Source organism: Protopterus annectens, chromosome 6.part0 (assembly GCF_019279795.1).
Source record: "Protopterus annectens isolate FY-2018-M chromosome 6.part0, PAN1.0, whole genome shotgun sequence".
NCBI lineage: Eukaryota > Metazoa > Chordata > Ceratodontiformes > Protopteridae > Protopterus > Protopterus annectens.
Window position 1 is genome coordinate 1,052,250,921 of NC_056737.1, and position 19,517 is coordinate 1,052,270,437.

Consider the following 19,517-nt stretch of genomic DNA (forward strand, 5'->3'; position numbering starts at 1 on the left):
ATTAAATTTATTCATTTTTTGCCATCATTTCCAGTTAAGCTTTTCAAGAAATATAATGCAAATGTACCTGTTTTAAGAAGCAGGAATGCTCCTAGTCATTTTTGTTATTTTTAATACAGTATGGAGTTTTTTCTTATCATTAATCTGACATGTAAATAAATGAATTCACATTTCAGATATATCATTTTTTTGTGGAACAGTTTTAGAAACACCCATGAGAAATTCATTTGAAAGAAATACATTATAAATATTTTGATTTTTAATTTACGGAGATGGTATGTTTAGTTAATGAAATTCATTCACAATATGTAATTTTTAATCAATTTGTACTAACTGCAGTAGCTTCAAGTGATGAAATGTACTTTCATTATATGGTTTGCATCTCGACTTTTGAACATAAATTTATGCAAGCTCCAACATGCTAAAGGCAGTGATTGTTAGTAAAATGTCATTTTCTACTATAATTGTATCTGCATATATAAATATGAGATCTATCTCTTCTGCTTCATGTTATTAGATACAACAGAACTTGTTAGCCTCTTACTTGCAACTGAATGTTTACGTATCTTTGAAACTGGCTTTTGATCCAGTCATTTCCAAGTTAGTTCAGACTATCAATAATGCAACTGATTAGCTACCCCATTTTATATAATTTTAATAGGTTTCCTTCTTTTTCAGCATGCAGTTTGTTTCAATGTTTGCCATTTTGCTTTTATTATTTCATGTTTGTGTCACAAGTTGTGAGAAATGCCATCACTATCTTACAAGGTGAGATGGATTGAACCATGTAAAGTTTGGTAAGGCACAGCTGCAGGGAATAAGTCACTTGATTAAAACCATTTTCAGCCAAAATGATTACAACTGAGATAGCTAGGAGTTTTAATGAGGTCACACTGAGAGAATAAGGAATAGGTCCCTCTCACTGAAGTGCAGGGAACTCAAGAGTTAGTTAAACAGAGGTGCAGGGAATGTAGTCCCTTACATTATCGTGTTGCGGGGTGTGACCCCCAAAAAGAATGGAATAGTTGTGTTTAAAAGTAATTTCAGTGGTTTCAAATGCAATGGCATCTTTGACTGGGATGGCATTTGAGTCATGCATTTTTCCAAAAGTGAAGTAGACTGATAGGTTTACAGTCAGTAAAAATCCTTGCATTACCTGCTGCATACCTCTCAACTGTACAGATTTTCACAGAATGACCAGATTTTTGCCTTATAATTTTGGTCTGTATCTCATAAAATTGTCATTTTTCTGGCAAATCACTAGAAAATAATTGAGAGTTGAAGTCAGAAAATAATGACAGTCTTTTGAGTTTCACATGTCATACCCCTTCATACTAATGCAAAATCTGTTATTCTATTAACCTTCTAAGTTTGCAAGAGCAATATTTAAAAATTGTCCTTATTTTGGGGCCTTTGACCCCCATTATTTATGATTTTGTCCAGATTTCTTGCTTTAAGTGGTTGAGAGGTATGTCTGATGTGGCAATGTACTACTGCAAAGTTTCTTTTTCCTTAAAGTAGGTATTGTAACAGAAAATAAGATTAATCATACCTTTATATTACTTGTATGTCTTTTACTTAATATGCATTTTAATTTTAAAACTGATGTGTATTACAGTCTTAGTATTTATGGCCATCCTCAAAAACAAAACGCTGCTTCTGAGGTCATGAATGAATTAGTGCGACATTTATTCTGACTTCATTGCACAGAAGTTTAACCAGACATTGTAAATTTAGATTAAAGAGCAACATGGGTGAACAAGGGAGAAAGACAGGTAAAGAGATACGCTCAAGTCTACATCTATGTGTGCATGCGCGCGCGTGCGCACACACACACACACACACACACACACACACACACACACACACACACACACACACACACACACACACACCACCCCACATTGTGAATCACACAGTACTCTATCATGCGGTCGTCCATTGGACTGGTCACTCACTACTCTCTGTAAACTGTGGAAGGACGTGTTTTCATTCCTATTAATATTTGGAATGCAGCACAAGTCGTTGGTCTAAAAAGGTAGATGCCATATTTTTCAGATATGCAGTGATGCTTGTCAGTTACCGCTTTATAACATAGATGATATCTGTTCTTATTTTTTATTAATCCACAACACAGTTCCCCAAGGGAACTACATGCATTGCAGATATCTGCACCTATGCTGTAAAAAAAGCAACTTAAGTGCATAAAAAGTTAATGTTATTCTTTATTTTAATACAGATGACCAAACATTGTCAAGCCTTATGAATAGCACATTAGCATTTCTTAAAACATCCAGCTAACAGTAAGAACCACTTGACTTATTCCATTCATCAATAAATGATGAGACCTTAAACCAATGAAAAGATATGCTTTTGCTATTTCTAAAGTTAATTAACATTTTTTCAAACAATCCAATACCCTTAATGTACAGATCATTCATTGCACCACTTCATACATCACTTTCAAATAAACTGCTTGAAACAACTTGAAAATGTATGACTCCTTACTGGAATAATCATACGCTTGGAAACTTGAATTGTTTAGAATGTTTTCAGGAATCATTATATTCTGTTTCTTATAGGTTACTTACTGGAAGATACTTAGAGGTGACATCTGTCTGCTGTATAAGGCAATGTCTGATTTCGTTCTCTTTGAAAGTCTATGCCTGATGTAGACCGTTGGGGGAGTAAACACTAGATCAAGGAACCTAATTTCAAAAAATAAATACCAGTAATAGAAACGTATCAGGTACATTATACACTACTTTTCAAGACTGTGGATTGTGTCCAATTAAAATTAGAGTCAGTCAGTCATCAACTTTCCTTAGAAATAATCCTGCTATAAAAGTAGAAGCATGGGACGCATGACTTGTTTACAGCTAGTGGGATTTGGCTTTATTAGTCTGAATGTAGTCAAAGACTTAAAAAGTAAAAAGTCATGGGCATTAAGAAGCTATGTAGCTGAATTAGTGGTATATCCTTAAAAGGTTCTTTGCATATATCCCATGGACCTCCACTGGAGCATCAGTTTTCTTTGCTCAGCAACTTTCTATGTTGGTATATTGCTTAGTATCAGGTGATATCATAGCGTCACTGGTAGAAAGACCTAGACTTTTGTTTTCATGGGCAAGGATCCTGTAGGTTAGATGTGAGCTCTTCATTTGCAAGGTAAATATTTTCAAGGCTGATATTCTAATTTTCTCCTTAATCAAGTAATTGAATTGATCTAAAGACCCTTTTCAGACATTTCCTGAGCCCAACAGGCAAATGCTAAGTATTTTTAAAAAGAGAAATGTCAAGTATTTAAGTATATAAATTATACATACCACAGGCTTTACCAACTAATTTAGACAAAAAGAAATCATGAAAAAAAAACTAAAACAAAATGTTTGGAACTCCAGCTGTGTAAGGAAGCGGTTGAGACTAAAGATAGTAGTTATGCTTTAATTACTGATTTGTTAATACTGAATATTATATGAGTGCGTAACTAAAGAGGGAATGGACGGAAAGTGTTGCAACACAGTCTTCATAATCAACTACAGTAGCAACTGGAAACTATGGAAACACTGGCCTACTACCATAGCAACTGGAAACTATGGAAACACTGGCATACTACCATAGTGACTGGAAACTATGGAAACACTGGCCTACTACCATAGCAACTGGAAACTATGGAAACACTGGCCTACTACCATAGCAACTGGAAACTATGGAAACACTGGCATACTACCATAGTGACTGGAAATTGTGGAAACTGTCGAAACACTGGCTTAAGAAACAGACAGAACAACACTAAAGTATATCCTTCAGCTACAACCTAGGTCCTATATGCTTCATCAAGGACACAGACCTTTCCTATAATGATATGATTTGTCTGCTTTATGACTTAGTTACCTATTCAGTAGGGAACTGCTTGGCTGTTCAATTATTAGTTCTCCATTATACATGTGTGATCCACACAAACAGTCAAATTCCTTATGCTTAAGCAGGAGGCACTTCAAATTTTAACATATGAATCTCATAAAAAAAATTCCATGATTTAGCTGTTATTATGTATGATCCAGAAGGATTATTTTTATTTATTCATTCATTCTTGAAAAATCAAATGTGATTGTGTTACGTTTCTTCTTCTGTATCCTTTATCCATGAATGGCTGTCTGAAGGCTCACAAATACTTTCAAATACTAACCGGCATTTCAGATGGTACATTTTTAGCATTTTCTTCATCCACATTAGAGAGCCCTTTGGAGGTATATACAGTTAAAAAGTAGAGAATATTAAAGGGGTACAGACCTGAGGACCAAAATGGAAATTCAAGTCAATTAAGGGTGTCTTTCACTGTAAAGGGCTGTTAAGCATTTGGGCTAGATTATGGAAAAATATACAATAGAAGGCAAATCATTTTTAAAGCAAAATATTATGTGTAATACAATAGGACATTCCTCAGGTAGATTCATTTTGGGATTAAGAGAAACTTTTTTATGTTTTGTGAATGCTGTCTCATGTCTGCTTCAAGGCAATGAACTGACAACAACACCCTTAAACAGAGATTGCTAATTTACTGGGTAGCTGTAATAGTCTGTGTACAGACAAGGAGGTGTTAAACAGAATACTGAAGTAAAATGTATTACAAAACAATCCGAGTTAGGTGTGTTTATATTAATTGTAAAAAGTACATTGTCTTCAAAAGAGAAGCTTCTCTGTACTCCATAGATAGTTCAGTGAAGGTCATAGTAACATAGTAACTGCTATGTTCATAAATAGCTGTAGAATTATAATTGTGGATTTCACCAAAGATAGTTGAGAAGGTATCAGGTACCACCTGTAAAAGATGAAGCTGGTTATAGAAAAATGTATATATATATATAAAATTTATAATTGTATGTTCCAAAGCTAATCATTTAAATTCTATTTTGAAAAAAAAGTTACTTTTTCTGCTTGTTTTTGTATTTGGTTAGTAGGTGCTCTGCCTGTCCCTTCAGGTTTTTACTAAAGTGATATGTTACACCGTACTTATTGTAAGTTTTCTGTATGGGTCTTCATCATATCCTGTAGTCTTCAGTAGTTCATATGCTGAGGGCTTTGGTTTGTTCTGGTAATACTTCTTACGTGGACTCCAGAATCTGTTTCACAGTCTTGCTCCAGATGTTTAGGGTTTTGGTTTGTTCTGGTAATACTTCTTACGTGGACTCCAGAATCTGTTTCACAGTCTTGCTCCAGATGCTGAGGGTTTTGGTTTGTTCTGGTAATACTTCTTACGTGGATTCCAGAATCTGTTTCACAGTCTTGCTCCAGATTATCTTTATTCTTAATTCCCAGTATATATGGCACAGATGTAAATGCAGCATACTGCATGAAGTCCTGCAATTAATATAAATAATACAGTCTGTGCAACCTTCCTTTGACTAGAAGTTAAGATGATATACAAACTATTGCCAGTGGGTATTCCCTTCGTTTTGTAGGAACTCTTCTCACTGGCTTACCAGATGGATCCACTACACTTCACCAAATGGAAATTGGTCAAATAGATGTTCAGTAAATGGTTTTTGGTGAACTTTCAGTTACTGAAAGACAACTGAGCTGTAAGGGGAAGGAGAACCTCATGCCCCCTTACACATCAAATATAACCAGCTCTGTGGTTATAACATCTCAGAGTAGGTTCCCTGCAGGGTGACATTGGTAATGGAATGATTTGGAGAGGAGGAATTGGTGATTCAGTCTGTGGATGATAAGACTTAGTCATTGTTCTACAGCCATCACACTGACACCATCCAATGGAATTATACCAATGCAATTCCATTTGGGGTAATTGTATTTCTTTCCTAGTACTGCATAATGTCTTTAGATTGAGTGATTTTGGTGAATGGCTTTGTTTTCGCATGTTCTTAATGATTGGTTTGTTATTATCACCTAACAAATGAGACTGAGATCATCCCACTGGCGACCCAGTAAACATATTTTTATTGTGTCCTTTGAGATGATTTTATTACACTTGTCCTTCAGTATTTCAGTAGGTCTGTCTGAGCTTCAGATAGTTAATTTATTGGAGAAATTACAAAAAACAAAATCATAAAAACATTACGCCTACTGTCTGGTGGCCATAACTGCTTCAGATGGCATATGTTGAGGTGGGACTGAAGACTATCACAGGGTTCTGCAAAATGGAGGACGTAACACCGGTCTTGGTGATTTGTTTTAAATGGCTACTGCCCCCTAGTCAAAAGTATACCAAAATTATTGTGCAAATAAAATACGTGTGTATAATGTGACTAATTATTTCATTTTAACTAGACTAACTAGAAAGGAAAAATTTTATGGTGTGAAAAGGTACTATATTTTCCAGATTTGAGTATCTCAACACTGTATTCTTATAATATCTATGTAGCCCAGAAAATTTATTGCAGTACACTTATGTTAATTTTCTGAAAAGGCTTTGCATTTATTACATTCAGTACCCCAGTGGCTTTAGCACAGCAGCCTCTTTAAGAACGTATCTAGAACGTGGGAAAATCCTATTATCTGCCCCCATGCTTGAATCTAGAGAAATCATAAGCTGGAACATATATGGACAATGTTTATTATACAAAATTATTCGGTGCAACATAATGTAAAACTAAATATATATGTAGGAGCTTTCAAACAGTTCCATCTACTTCAACAAATCTGTGAGGTCTACCTACATGTAACGTACTTCGGAGATGCAGAATGTTCCACAGTATTAATTAACCAAAATATTCTAAACCAATTAAGCAGATGAATGAATATTTTATACTAAACAACACACAGCAGCATATACCTGTTAACCTGTGAAGGTCTCTTCCTTAGGATTAGTGCTGCCTGTTTGAGAGTTATAAATTAATAATTTAATTATAATCTCTTTTATTTGCAATTTCAAGTGAGATGAAAATGCTGAGATTACCAGCTGCAAAAACAGAGAATGGAAAATTAGCTAAAATTGGTTATGTATTTATGTTTGTTTACCGGGGTAGTACACTGATCAATACTGACAAATTTTAGGCTCAGTCTGGGAAATTAGACAACATTTTTATGGTATATGACTTCCTGCATAGAAAATGACTACTCATGTAAATATAATAAAATGATTTTTTTAAGAAATATACATTTTCTGCTAATCATTTTTTGTACTTCTAGAGCTTAAGCATTATTTACTTATTGATCTGTCTGTCAGTCTATTTGTCGGTCTATTTTAACTGCGACCCTCCAGCTAGGCAGAGCATTTTTTGACTGGAGGCTTGTGAGGAAAAGTTCTAGGAAAGTGAATTTATTTAAAAAAAGAAAATCACATATGAAATGAACCTATACAAACATTAAAGAAAGGGATGAAAATGTTGCAGATTGTAAAATAATGTGGTGGAAAGTCATAAAAGTGTGTGGGTGTATAAACAAATCTGTAGCTAATATAGCAAAGCTGGACAACTGTTGTTGGTGTTCTCCATAGATGGAACAAAGCACCTGGACATTCTTCAGGCAAAATGTTTACAAATGTGCTCTCCAAACAACACAATGACAAGGTATCCATGCGTGCATTCCATTACTGAACAGGGGCCAGTACTTGCCGTACCCTGACATCCCTGGGAACATTCAAAAAGGTCTATGAGGAGGAATATGCCATGCAGTGCTTGGGTACCCCCGTACTCACCTGTACAGGATCAGGGGCAGGAGCAAACCGTACCTTGTCAGGGCATCCCTGTGATTATTCTGTAAGGGATAAGGGACAGGAGTATGTCACATGGTGTCTAGGTACCCTGGGCTTGCCTGAAAGGTATCGTGGCAGGAGCAAGCCATGCCCTGTCAGGGCATCTCAAGGCTTATTCTGTAAGAGAACAGGTTCAGTAACCTACCATATACTGGCAGGGCATCCTTTGATCATTATATAAGGGTAGGAATATGCCATACAAACCAGGCATTACTAGGGTTTTCCAAGTTGCACCCTCATTTTAGTTAGGTATCAAATTATTATCTGGACTTCAGAATGTACCACATGTAGCCATGGTTGTTATACAGGGCACAGTCTCTGTATGCTTATTAAAACCTCAGTGTCTGAAAAGTAATACTAGCCCTCCACTTAAACGTATTGTTTATACTGTGTGGAACTATATAAAGCATGAAATTTTACTGAATTTACACTCCTTCAAACCTGAAACTGTACTGCTCAGATCTGGTGAAAAATGCAAATTGTAGTGATCAGATGTAGTTTACCAGAACTTTCATTCTTAGATATAGTCCAGCACTTGTGTGTTGTGGTATATAACATGTCCTTCTAGCCCCTAGATAGAACTCTGTGATACCACAGATTACCATAAAGTACAGCCTCTGATGAATTGGTATATCTTCCTGACCCCACCCGACACTCTTTTGTCCTGTGCTAGTATAACAAATAGACATTTTGATGTAGTAGGTCCTCCACATTCTGTTTTATGAGGTGCTGTCCCAAACTGACATTAATAACCAAATGTTCCAAAAGAGATCTTCTGCAATTTAATTGTGTAAAAAGACTCAAGTATACAGGATAGACCCCTCGCATTTTTATTTTAAGTCACAAATTACATATAGAATGTCTTGGTGCATAAACTTAAAAATATTTTTTGAAGAAACTGCACATTTCCATTAATAAATATTATTTACCATATGTAAGAATGCCTTTTAAAATTGTCATATTTAAGAAAGATTTTACTATACATTTCAAAAAATATACTTTTCCTCATGTTTTGGATCACTCGGTTGTTTTGCTTTATAAAAAGGTACCGATTGCATTTCATTTCAAAAAGTGGTTGCAGTATGAATAGTGTACCCCTAACTCAGTCATACTTCAGAAATACCTTGGGAATGAAGCATTACTCTACATCTGAACAGGTATTTCACAAAACTGAAAGAAAAACACCTTTTGTTAGAGTACCTGTAGTATGCATGGGGGGCTGTACCCCAATATGCTCCCCTAAATGATTTAAATAATTCTAAGACTGCCACAAGTGAGAGAATCCATCATGCTTAACACCGTAGTGGTCTTTGAGAACACAGACTGCTTACTGAGAAATCAACAACGTTCAGTCAGTTTAGCAAATCTAGGCCAGCTTCATCCTGTTAGACTTCAGTAAACAGAACAACTACCTCTAAACATAGGTGTGTATTCAGACAGTGCAAGGAATTATAGCTGAAACTGAATATCATCACCCGCTTTAAAGAATAAAGTTTATTATCTTTGCTTAGGTAGCACCTTTAATTTGATGCACACTGAAAAACCTGTAGCAGCAGTATGTTGCCACCACATTACTGTGTCCTCCTGAATGACCTTCAGTGGAACCTTGCAGAACTAAAAGCTACACAAAGGTCAAACAGTATTTTGGCTACCTCCTTGACTTTATTGTATGCTAATCCATAATAGGCATCTCAGTCCAGCTTTTCACAGCTTCTTCTCATTTGGCAGTGATCATTTAAACTCTTAGCACATGCTCCTGCACTATTGTTACTTCACACGTTTGGTAAACCCTCCTTCTCACATTAGTCCCCAAATATGTAATAGGAAATTACTTATGGATGAGAATGCAGTCATCATTATAAATTGTCAAATTGTCCTGATAAAATAAAATATTATCACTATGTGACTAGTATTCATTTTGATTTGAAATTTGCAGAGATGCTTGAATTAACCATGTTGTACAGGGATGATGGCAACTTGAAGAATCCCAAATCACCAAATGAAAACGTAAAACACTACTCCACCATAGTCAAAAATCAGCAAGGTTATACTTCTTCAGAAAAGCACTGTACATTGAAGTAGTACATCATCTCATGCAAAATGAACTAGAATCATTTAGCTGGACAGTAACCCCACCTTGTCAACATCTAGTGTACTCTGCCAAAGAAACCCTGATATATTATTACTATAACAGCAAAGAGACACAGATTGTCTGATGAACAACATGCCATTCCCCAAGGTGCCTGTACAGATATAATGATGAAATAGTAAGGTGTTACTACCCCTTCATTTGACCCAGTTCCCCACTGAGGTATTATAAATATACTTACAGAACTTGGCATAAATCTGTACATCACCAGATAGATAGCCAATTAGCTCATTGGTTAAACTGGGTGAATGCAGATGTAGCAATAAGCCAGTTACTAGTGGTGTGCCACAGGGCTCAGTGCTGGGACACTCCTGTTCAGAATATACTTCTCTGAAGCCAATGCTAATGTAGAAGACCTCTGGATGATAATGTTTGCTGATGACTGCAAGCTGAGGGCAATCACTGAATCCTCCAGGAATGTAGATATTCTTCAAGAGGGTCTAGATTAGACAAATGATTGGTGCCAGCACCATGGCCTAAAACTAAATGTGAAAAATGCATCATCATACACTTTGGAAAGTCAAATACCCCTGCAAATTACAACATTACCAGCACATCCCTATGAGGGGACTCAGAGGTAACAGATCTAGGTACACATATAGATAGTAGCCTGAACCTTGACTGCCATGTGTCCTCAGTGGTGAGGAAGTCATTCTATGTGTACCACCTTATAAGTAAAGGTATTGCATCCAGATCCAAGCAAATTATAGTCCCTCTGTACTCAGACCCATAATTGGGTACAATGTGACATTTGGCATGTAAATGACTAGACACTTACAGCAACTGGAACAACATCAGAGGCTTCTCACAAAGAAAATGTAGGGTGTAAACAACATGTCCTATGCGGATAGACTAGAAGCCCTATCCCTTTGCTCTGTCTCCTACCAACTATTGAGGGGTAACCTATGCCTGACTAACAAGGCCCTCACAAATCCAGCCCTGATGGAGCTGCTACACATCCACAAGTCAAGCAGCAAGATGGTCACCCAATGTAGGAATCTAAACTTAGTCAGTGACTCAAATAAAACATGCTAGAGGAACAGATATGTGTCTCAGAGATTGCCCTTCTGTGGAACAGGCTTCCTATTCATATTGAGCAGAACCCCTCCCTGGCCCTGTTCAAATGTAGTTTGGATCAATGGATTTGGAATCAGAAATTCACACACAGGGTGGTGGCCATGCTCCTTATGGATGGGGCAATCTGTAAGATACTCAATGCATAGGCACAAATCTATGCCATCCTCTTGCTCTTAGGGGTCATATATTGGGTAAAATTAGGTTATATTGACTAAGTTTATAACAGCTGTTAAGCTGTTTACCTAGTAATCTTCAAAGAACCTATGAACATGGAGATTACAGAGGGCTTGTCAACATACAAGAAACAGATAAGCATGCGATTTTGTTTAACTTTGCATATTAAATTGATGTTTGCTGTGTCATCTCCAAAAAAATGGAAGGAAAATATTTGTTCCAAATTAGTGGTAGATATCAACATTTCATGTGGAGTAGTAGAAGGCAGAATTGCTTGTTTCAACATTATGGTTATTTGATCAATTGCCAATGCTGATTTGGTTGGTTTTAGTCAGTGTTGCTTTGATAAAATCATATTTGTTGTTTTTCTATAAACTCTTTTATGATGGCGTTAAAAACATTCTTCTTGGATTACATGTAAGTAATCTGTCTTTATGAATACTGCTGTGCCAATAAAAATTAAGACTTGAAATTTGCTTAAGCAAACTTTGTTGCTGTTAGCTTTCATTTGCGTAATTTGGCTCTAGAGAACATGTATTATCTAATTTATTTTACTGCATATTATTACATTGTGTATTCATTGTATGATGTTTGAATGACCAACATTGTTATGGATATTGCCTTATGTTGCAGTGTATTATTTATACTGAACTATTTCCCAGTACAGTGGTATGCCCCAATTTTTAACTTGTTGTGGGACTAATCATATATTTATATTAAGATAGAAGGAGATAGAGAGGGAAACAGAAGTAGAAAGAGGTGCAATTGTTTAAGAAGTAGGCAGAAGAGAAACGAAATGAAGAACATAGCAGAGGGGCACACAAGGGTGACTTGGATAGTGGCTGAAAACTCTTACTCTGCAGTGCAAGGACTTCTGTGTAGAAAGAGGGAAGATTTGCAAGGCCTGATGCTGCATGGGAGAGAAGACATTGCCACTGTCGCAAAAACATGGACCAGTGGTAATAAGGGGTGCTGGGGTGGGACATGAAGGTGTCTGATTATAGGTTGTTCAGAAATGATAGCGAAGGGAGAGGTGGGTACATGAGCAAGCCACATAAAGAATGATATCAAATGTGAAGCCAGAGAGGAGAAAGAATGCCAAGCTTGAAATGGGACAAGGGTACAGTCAGGGTTTGTTTGTTTATTTAAAATTTGTTAACTGGGATAGAACACCGGTCTCATGGAGCATGTTCCTGTTCAGCTGGGAGCATATGAAAATATAAAAACAGTTACATACTAAGTACAGAGAAACAGATGTTAGCTTGAGTAGTACATTTCAATGAGACAATCAGAAAGAAAAACTCTTTAATAAAGAAGATATTCTTAGAATGCCCTTACCCATGGTGAGGGAGTGTAAAGTAAGGACAGTAGGAGTTTTGTCTTGTGTATAGTATATCCAAAAAAAATGGTTTCAGTGAGGATGAGTTACATCTGATAAATGGTTTGCAGTAGATGCATGTGAGTAATAGGAGAAAGACCTTTCAGATGATCCTACATGGTCTGAAACATTTACAAATTAAGTCATTGAATATGAATTGGTTACGATCATGCCTAAATGACTTACTTCCCAGGTTCATAGGTAATTGTTAAGTATGTAGCTCAGGAGATCACTGAGGAGCCTAACCAATGTCCCAGTTACCCCAGATCACTGTCTGGTTAAATAAATTGCCGAGTCACACAGTAGGCAAATGAAGGCTGAGGGCATCAAACCTGGATTACAGGAAGCAGCTTGGGAACAATCAGTGTCTTAATCCTCTGCGTTAACTGCCAGACTTGTTGGACATTTGTACAAAGAGTTCTCTTTGAGGTAGGTAGGAAGAGATTCTCAGATCTATTGTTCTATGATTGATAAGCTGTGTTCTGTGTAGTACAGTTTAGTTCTTGTGTCTGTAGAAATGCTGTGTGTGCAGAGGATATAAGGTGGTGGCAAGAGCTGGTTGGCAAAAGAAAAATGAAATAATTCAAAGTTGATGAGTTTGAAGAGCAGGGAGCCTACTTATGGGCTTAATCTATGAGAAATTAGCACTATTTGGCTTTAGTGAGCATGTGACAGTGGTGTTTAGGGAGCTAGTGAGATAAACCTGCAGCTGTTGTTGATTGTGATTTATTATGGAAAGAGATTTCCGTTGGAGGCAGTTGACTATAAGGGAGAGGCCATATTCCAGCTGTGAAAGAAACATATATTTTCTAATTTAATTCTTCATTTTGAGGCGGAGAAAGTAAGATATCCTTCTGGTCCAAAAAAGTTGAAGTTTATCTTAGCTTTGGTTACCACAATATGGTGTTAAAGGTGAAACCAGGTTCTAAGGTTCCTGAATTGCTGCATGGGGGTTATGTTATTGGATTTTATTTACCAGTCTTTGAGTAGTTTGGCTGTTTTTTGTTTAATACCAAATATCATTGATTTAGTTTTTTTGTATTTTGGGTTAGCGGGTGTTACAGATGTTTGGGTCTAAATCACGTTGTTGAACTCTTAAAAGTTCAAACGTCATATAGTCGACACCATATAATCGAACTTTTAAAAACTCAAACGTTTCAGCGGAGATCTCTGTACAGTGTGGAATGGGAAGATTTCCCTTTTCTGCACTGTAGTGCGATCTCAGAGTAGGTATGTTTAAAGAGTGGGTGGTGTGGTGGGTGCAGGGGGGCTTGACCATCAGCTTAAACCTTTCAGGTAGGTTTTTTTCTTTGGTGTATTTTTTTTATTACATTTTCAAACTTTTGAAAGTTCAATCATATGGTGTCAACCATATGAAGTTCAAACTTTTAAAAGTTAGATTATGTAATGTAGACGCAGGTGTTCGTGGTCTTCTTGGATGTGGTTCCTGACTGATGTGTGAGAGTGGTGCGATCTGTATGTTACCACCTCATTAGCATACAGAATAATTAGAACACGGGGATGGTCCGCTAGAAGAGGACTGATGAATAGGGAGAAGGCAAGGATTAAAAGGACTGAGTGTTGCAGTAATCCTGTAGTGCGAAGGATGGAAGGTAATTTGCAGTTACCTATTTCGACTAGAGAAAATGTGTAGAGCCTGTCTGATTGTTTTTGAACCCTGAAAGAGTTTGGTTACTTATCATATTCTAAACTTGGTTAAATGATGCGTTCTTGCAGTAAAGATAGAGGAGGGGAGGAAAATCTGATGCATCAATACAGTGTATCATTCAACAGACACAGTAAGAGCGGAGGTGGAGGGACTTGAGAAGAAAGAGAAAAGGAAGATCGTGGGTGATCCAAATCTGCCATGAGCAGGCTGAAAATTCCAAACCCCAGGGAAGGGTAGATGCAGTCATTGTTTCAGGTATTGGACCAGGAGTGGTTCAGCCAGCTGGTGCAGAACTGTACCAGAACAGATAGAATTTTAGCTGTGCAGATGCCATGCATAAAGAATTTTAGTTGTGCAGGTGCCATACACACCTGGGTTAAGACACCACTAGCCTACACTGATCACACCACTGTGAGTTTAAAGTGGGTAGAAAATAGACATAAAAACTTAGAGAGTCATGTGGGATGTTAGAAAAGTGGATTGTGCTGTGGTAGGGAGAGGTGCTCAAGGATAAGGTAGGAGACTGGGAACAAATTAAGGAAGAAAACAAGCTATGTGACTAGGTGAGGGATGTGTTACTAAGGAATGTGTGCAGAAAGAGACAGGAAGACAAAAAGATAAGAAGGCCCAATGTGGCTACATAGGCCTGTTAGGTAACAAATAATGTAAAAATAGGGTCTACAAGAGGTGAAAAAGAGGGGTGGGGAGTGTGGAAAGTGCAAGGAGGATGGCATAAAAGTAGCAAAGATAGTAAAAACAACAAATATTCAAGTTACATGTCAGTTAGCATAAGGGATCAGGAAGGATACAAAAGCTTGTTTGGGTTCATAGCAGAAAAGGGAAGGGCAGAACTGGTCAGGCTGAGCAAAGACAGGAGGGAGATCACAGAAAAATGGGAAGTAGCAGAGATTTTGAATGAGTATTTTGTTTCAGTTTTTACAAAGTAAAGCAAGGAGAGGGTTCTATGCTGTAAAGGAGGTAAGACAGAATGGTAAGATGAGTGTTAAGATACCAGGACAGAGATGTAGGAGGTTCAAGGGGAACTGGCTACTCTTAGGGAGGATATATCCACAGGACCAGATGAGCTCCCTTCCAGAGTCCACAGAAATCCAGCTAGTGTGTTGGCAGACTCTCTGATGGAGATTTTAAATAGATCACTTGCTAGTACAGAAGTGTCAGTGGACAGGTAGACAGCAGTTGTGGTAACATTGTATGAGGTAGAGCAGAAAAAAATATCCAGAGACCTGCGGGCCTTTTACCTTAATAATGATAACAGAGAAAGAAAGGCATGTAGAAAATCCTGAGCATAGTTTTAGTGATGTTGTCACCGGAGGCTGACAGGAAAACTGAAAGGTTTTGGAGTATGACCAAGTCTGAGGAACTGGATAGCCGTATAGTTAAATGATAGTAAACAAAGAATTATAGCAACTGGGACAAGATCAAGAATTAGAGAAATGACCAGTGAAGGACCACAGGAGATCTCTCCCTGGTCCAGCACTCTGCTGAGTGTTTGTTTTAGGCATAACTGAGGAAAAAAATGAATGAATTAATTAATACAAAATGAGAGAACAGGAAGAGCCTCCTTGCAGATGACACAAATATAGGTGCAGCAGTCGAGGGTGACGTAAAACTCTAGCAAAGGAATGTACAGGCTTAACAAATGAACAGAAATGAGACAGTTCAGGTTCAGTATAAGCAAATACAAACTACTGATGCACCACGTTTGGTATAAAGTGCCAGCTGGTAGGAGAGGAAGTGATGGGAACAGAGCAGGAAGAGAGTTTAAGGGGGTTCGTTCACATCTGCGATGCTGGTATTCAACATCATGTCAAGGTGATGTTTGAGTCGGCCTTAACATCAAGGACAAGGGGAGGGGAGCAAAGTAGCAGGTCATAGGGACTAAATACTCCCTAGATCTCCCCAAATTTTTTTTATATAGAGAGGGTTTGTGATGCATGCAATGCATTGTCTGAATACGTGGTGGAGAGTGAGAGAGAGAGAGAGAACCTGTAGAAGCAGTCATGAGGTTATGGGAAAAAGAGTTAAAAGCGCGGTAGAGATGGAGAGGAAGCAGATTGTTAAGGTACTTACAATGGCAAATTGGATTGGCTTATACTGTCTTTCTGTAGTGTAATTCAGTGCATTATGCCACTTTATTCTGATGTGAAATATCTGATGTCAGATTCATCTCTGAAAAGACGTAAGCACGTAGCTGTGAATCCCTAATTTGACAAATTTGTATTAAACACAGATGTATAACTACCATGTAAAATAAATTAAACTAATTAAAACAGCTTGTACAAAATGAAATGACATCTGTGCTGCACAACAATTATGGAATAGTTGCAGTCATCAGTGTTTTATCATGTTAAATATTTGCTGATTTGTTTCAGATTGAGGACATCATTACGAAAATGGAAGATGACAAGGCAGGAGGTGTGCCAATTAGAACTGTCAAGAGCTTTCTGTCCAAAATCCCCAGTGTTGTCACAGGTAGGGGCTTGGCCGTTAATACTGTGATTTCTGTATGACGAAATGTAACGTCCCTGCAATGCCCTTGTGTCTGTATAATATAATTGCTACATAACTAAAACATTGGTTCACCATCACATTGCATTGTTGCAGTAAACATTTAACCAAAATTCTTGCCTTGACTTAGATGTGTTTTATTCAATGAGAATAACCTCTGAGTTCTTAGCTTTGAAATAAAAAGTAATGTGTTTTATGATGGGAAATTTATACTTAGTTAAGAGTCTGATTAATTATTTTAATGATAAATCAGTGTATGTATACCTCTGGCATAGCAGATACAGCTGTGTGTGGGGTGTGCTTTAGAAAATGGCTTAGAATATATATATATATATATATATATATATATATATATATATATATATATATATATATATATATATATAAACAATGCAGCAATGTGCCTGAAACATAATTGTGTTTAAGTGTGCTTACCAGGGTCATGGCTTTGGTATTAAAATGTACAGATCTCGTCTCATTCTTCAGCCTGCTCCCTAAATGTTTCCCTTACCCTTCCAACAAAGCTGTAGGCCACATCTAATCCTTTACATCTCATGCATCTGTCCTGCTTGGCCAGTTATGCCCAGAGTTTGAATGTGCCAATGTAAAGGTCATCAATTTGGCACAGAGTAACCAGACAATGAGTTATCCTATTATTTTGTACAGGTTCACATGCAGCATGGGGTCACTGTACCATGTGAATAAATTTACAGGCAGGTGTATCATGTATTTTAACTTACAAACTAACTGAGAGGTTTTCTTAATTCCTCAACATCCCTGCAACATAATGTGGGAAGCATCTGTCCAAAAGGAAAAAGCAGGTGTATGCGTGTGTTTATATATGCCTGTTCATTGTGCCTGGACACACACACACACACACACACACACACACACACATATATATATATATATATATATATATATATATATATATATATATATATATATGGGAATTTAATTCAGTTATCACATTTTAACATAATTGGGATCTGCTGAAACAGTAATTTCCTGCTGTTTCTAATTCAGTGCTGCTTTTGTTTTCTCTGTCTTGATAATACAGTGTATTTTCAGCTTGCACAGTTATTTTTAACTTTTCTTCTGAAGTAGTAATCTGTTGTGACATGCAGTCATTTCCAAACCAACAGATAAGAGTGTCACTGAAGCTGCATGGCTTCATCAAGAGCAATGCAAGCTGGGACAAACCATGACACAAAAAAAAAAAAATGTGAGCATGCTACTGTCCTCTGCTGTCAAGTGCGAGTAGAGATAACAAAATGAAATACAGGGCAAATCTTATTATGATTGAAAAGTTTTCCTGACTACGTGAAATGGGCTTCTGGCTGAAATTACATTGTTCCGTTTGCATATCATTATAGAAGACAAGGTCCTGCATCAGCACAGGGCAGGAAAACAAGGTAAAAACGGGGCTATGAATGCATGCTGTAAACATATCAAACCTGTAAACATCGCATCTTGGCCTGAGGTCTATCTAAAAAATAACTTGAAAGATAAAAAAAGCTTTGCCTTTTTATAATTTAGGATATTTTTGAAGAAGACCGCTTCTGGAAATTTCACTTTTCATATTTATTTTCAGCTTCAGTTCATTTTTCATAATCCATTTTTTCTTGCGTATTATTAACTGGTTATTTTAAAATATGTGGATTTTTTATCCATTTACCTAAATTCAGTAATAGAATTTATATATACTTTTAACGTTATAGGCACACATTTTAATACTACAATATTCTACTAACATAACTCATTATGGAATATTTGAGCATATATTTATATATACACATTTGTGACAGGAAAGCACATGGGTCCAAAGAATCTTTTTCAAGTGTGACCTGAACCAAAAGCCATACATTATTTATGAAAACAATATGCATGTCCACGTGTATGTGTGACTGTATTGATTTATTAATTAACACATTTAATAGCACAGTATCATTGGAAAATGCCAGTCACGTCATGAAGTAAGCCTGGGAGTTTATTTTCACTTTAAAATTATGCCACCTCTACTATGACTTTACTCCTTTTGGTCACTCCCTTACTGATGCATCACTTGCAGTACACGCTACGCAATAGCTTTCTACTGGAGTTTCTTCCTTTACTCCATGGTTTCCAATCTGGTAAGTGAAGAAGGACTTACCTAAAAGTGCACAGCAGGTATGATGCCGGCTTTGTTACATGTAGGTCCTTCATGACAGTCTGCCTTGTGACTGAACCACAGCTGGGGAGTGTGACATTATATGATATCATTTTGTGAGAGACAATTCCTTGTTCATTGATTTTGGTCTCAGCAGGTGCTGATATTGTTTTGTTGTCCAAGATCATGCATATGTAAAACAAATAGTTATGCAGTTGAATGGCTCTTTGATTAAGGTTTCTATCTGAGATGTCCAGGATACAATTCTGTCCTCTTGTTACTATCTATAGATGGTCTGCATGTACCTCCTGGGGCTGCATACTATTTCTGTATGGAATCCAACTTCCTACCAATTCATAAACTAGATTGATCGATTGACTATTCATCTGTCAATATACGTCACAGTTATAAACCTGTGTCAATGGTGTAGACTGATAGCGTTGTATGCCCAAGTTACTCGGTTGCAATTAGTAGGTTGGTTACTTGATAGCACAGTTAGAAGAAGATAGAAATGCCCATCCTATGGGAGACAGTGTGCACATGACCAGGGAAAAATGCCCCTGGTTTGACTTCCTTAGTGGAGTCTGGAGAAACTGCTATCCAGTGCTTCCTGTGGGTAAGCAGGGCATCCTGCTGATGTCAGACCCTCTGTGGAAGAGAGGGGAAGGTGCAGCA

At 37.1% G+C, this 19,517-nt stretch overlaps 1 protein-coding gene across 3 annotated transcripts in view; it reads left to right on the forward strand.

Annotated features, from left to right (window-relative positions):
* Positions 1 to 19,517, forward strand: part of RGS6 (regulator of G protein signaling 6) — a 2,564,457-nt gene that overhangs the window by 1,135,241 nt on the left and 1,409,699 nt on the right. For all 3 annotated transcript variants that reach the window (XM_044074660.1, XM_044074661.1, XM_044074662.1), the window contains exon 3: positions 16,558 to 16,657. In XM_044074660.1, coding sequence (XP_043930595.1) covers positions 16,558 to 16,657 — 100 coding nt within the window. The remainder of the gene's footprint in view (positions 1 to 16,557; positions 16,658 to 19,517) is intronic.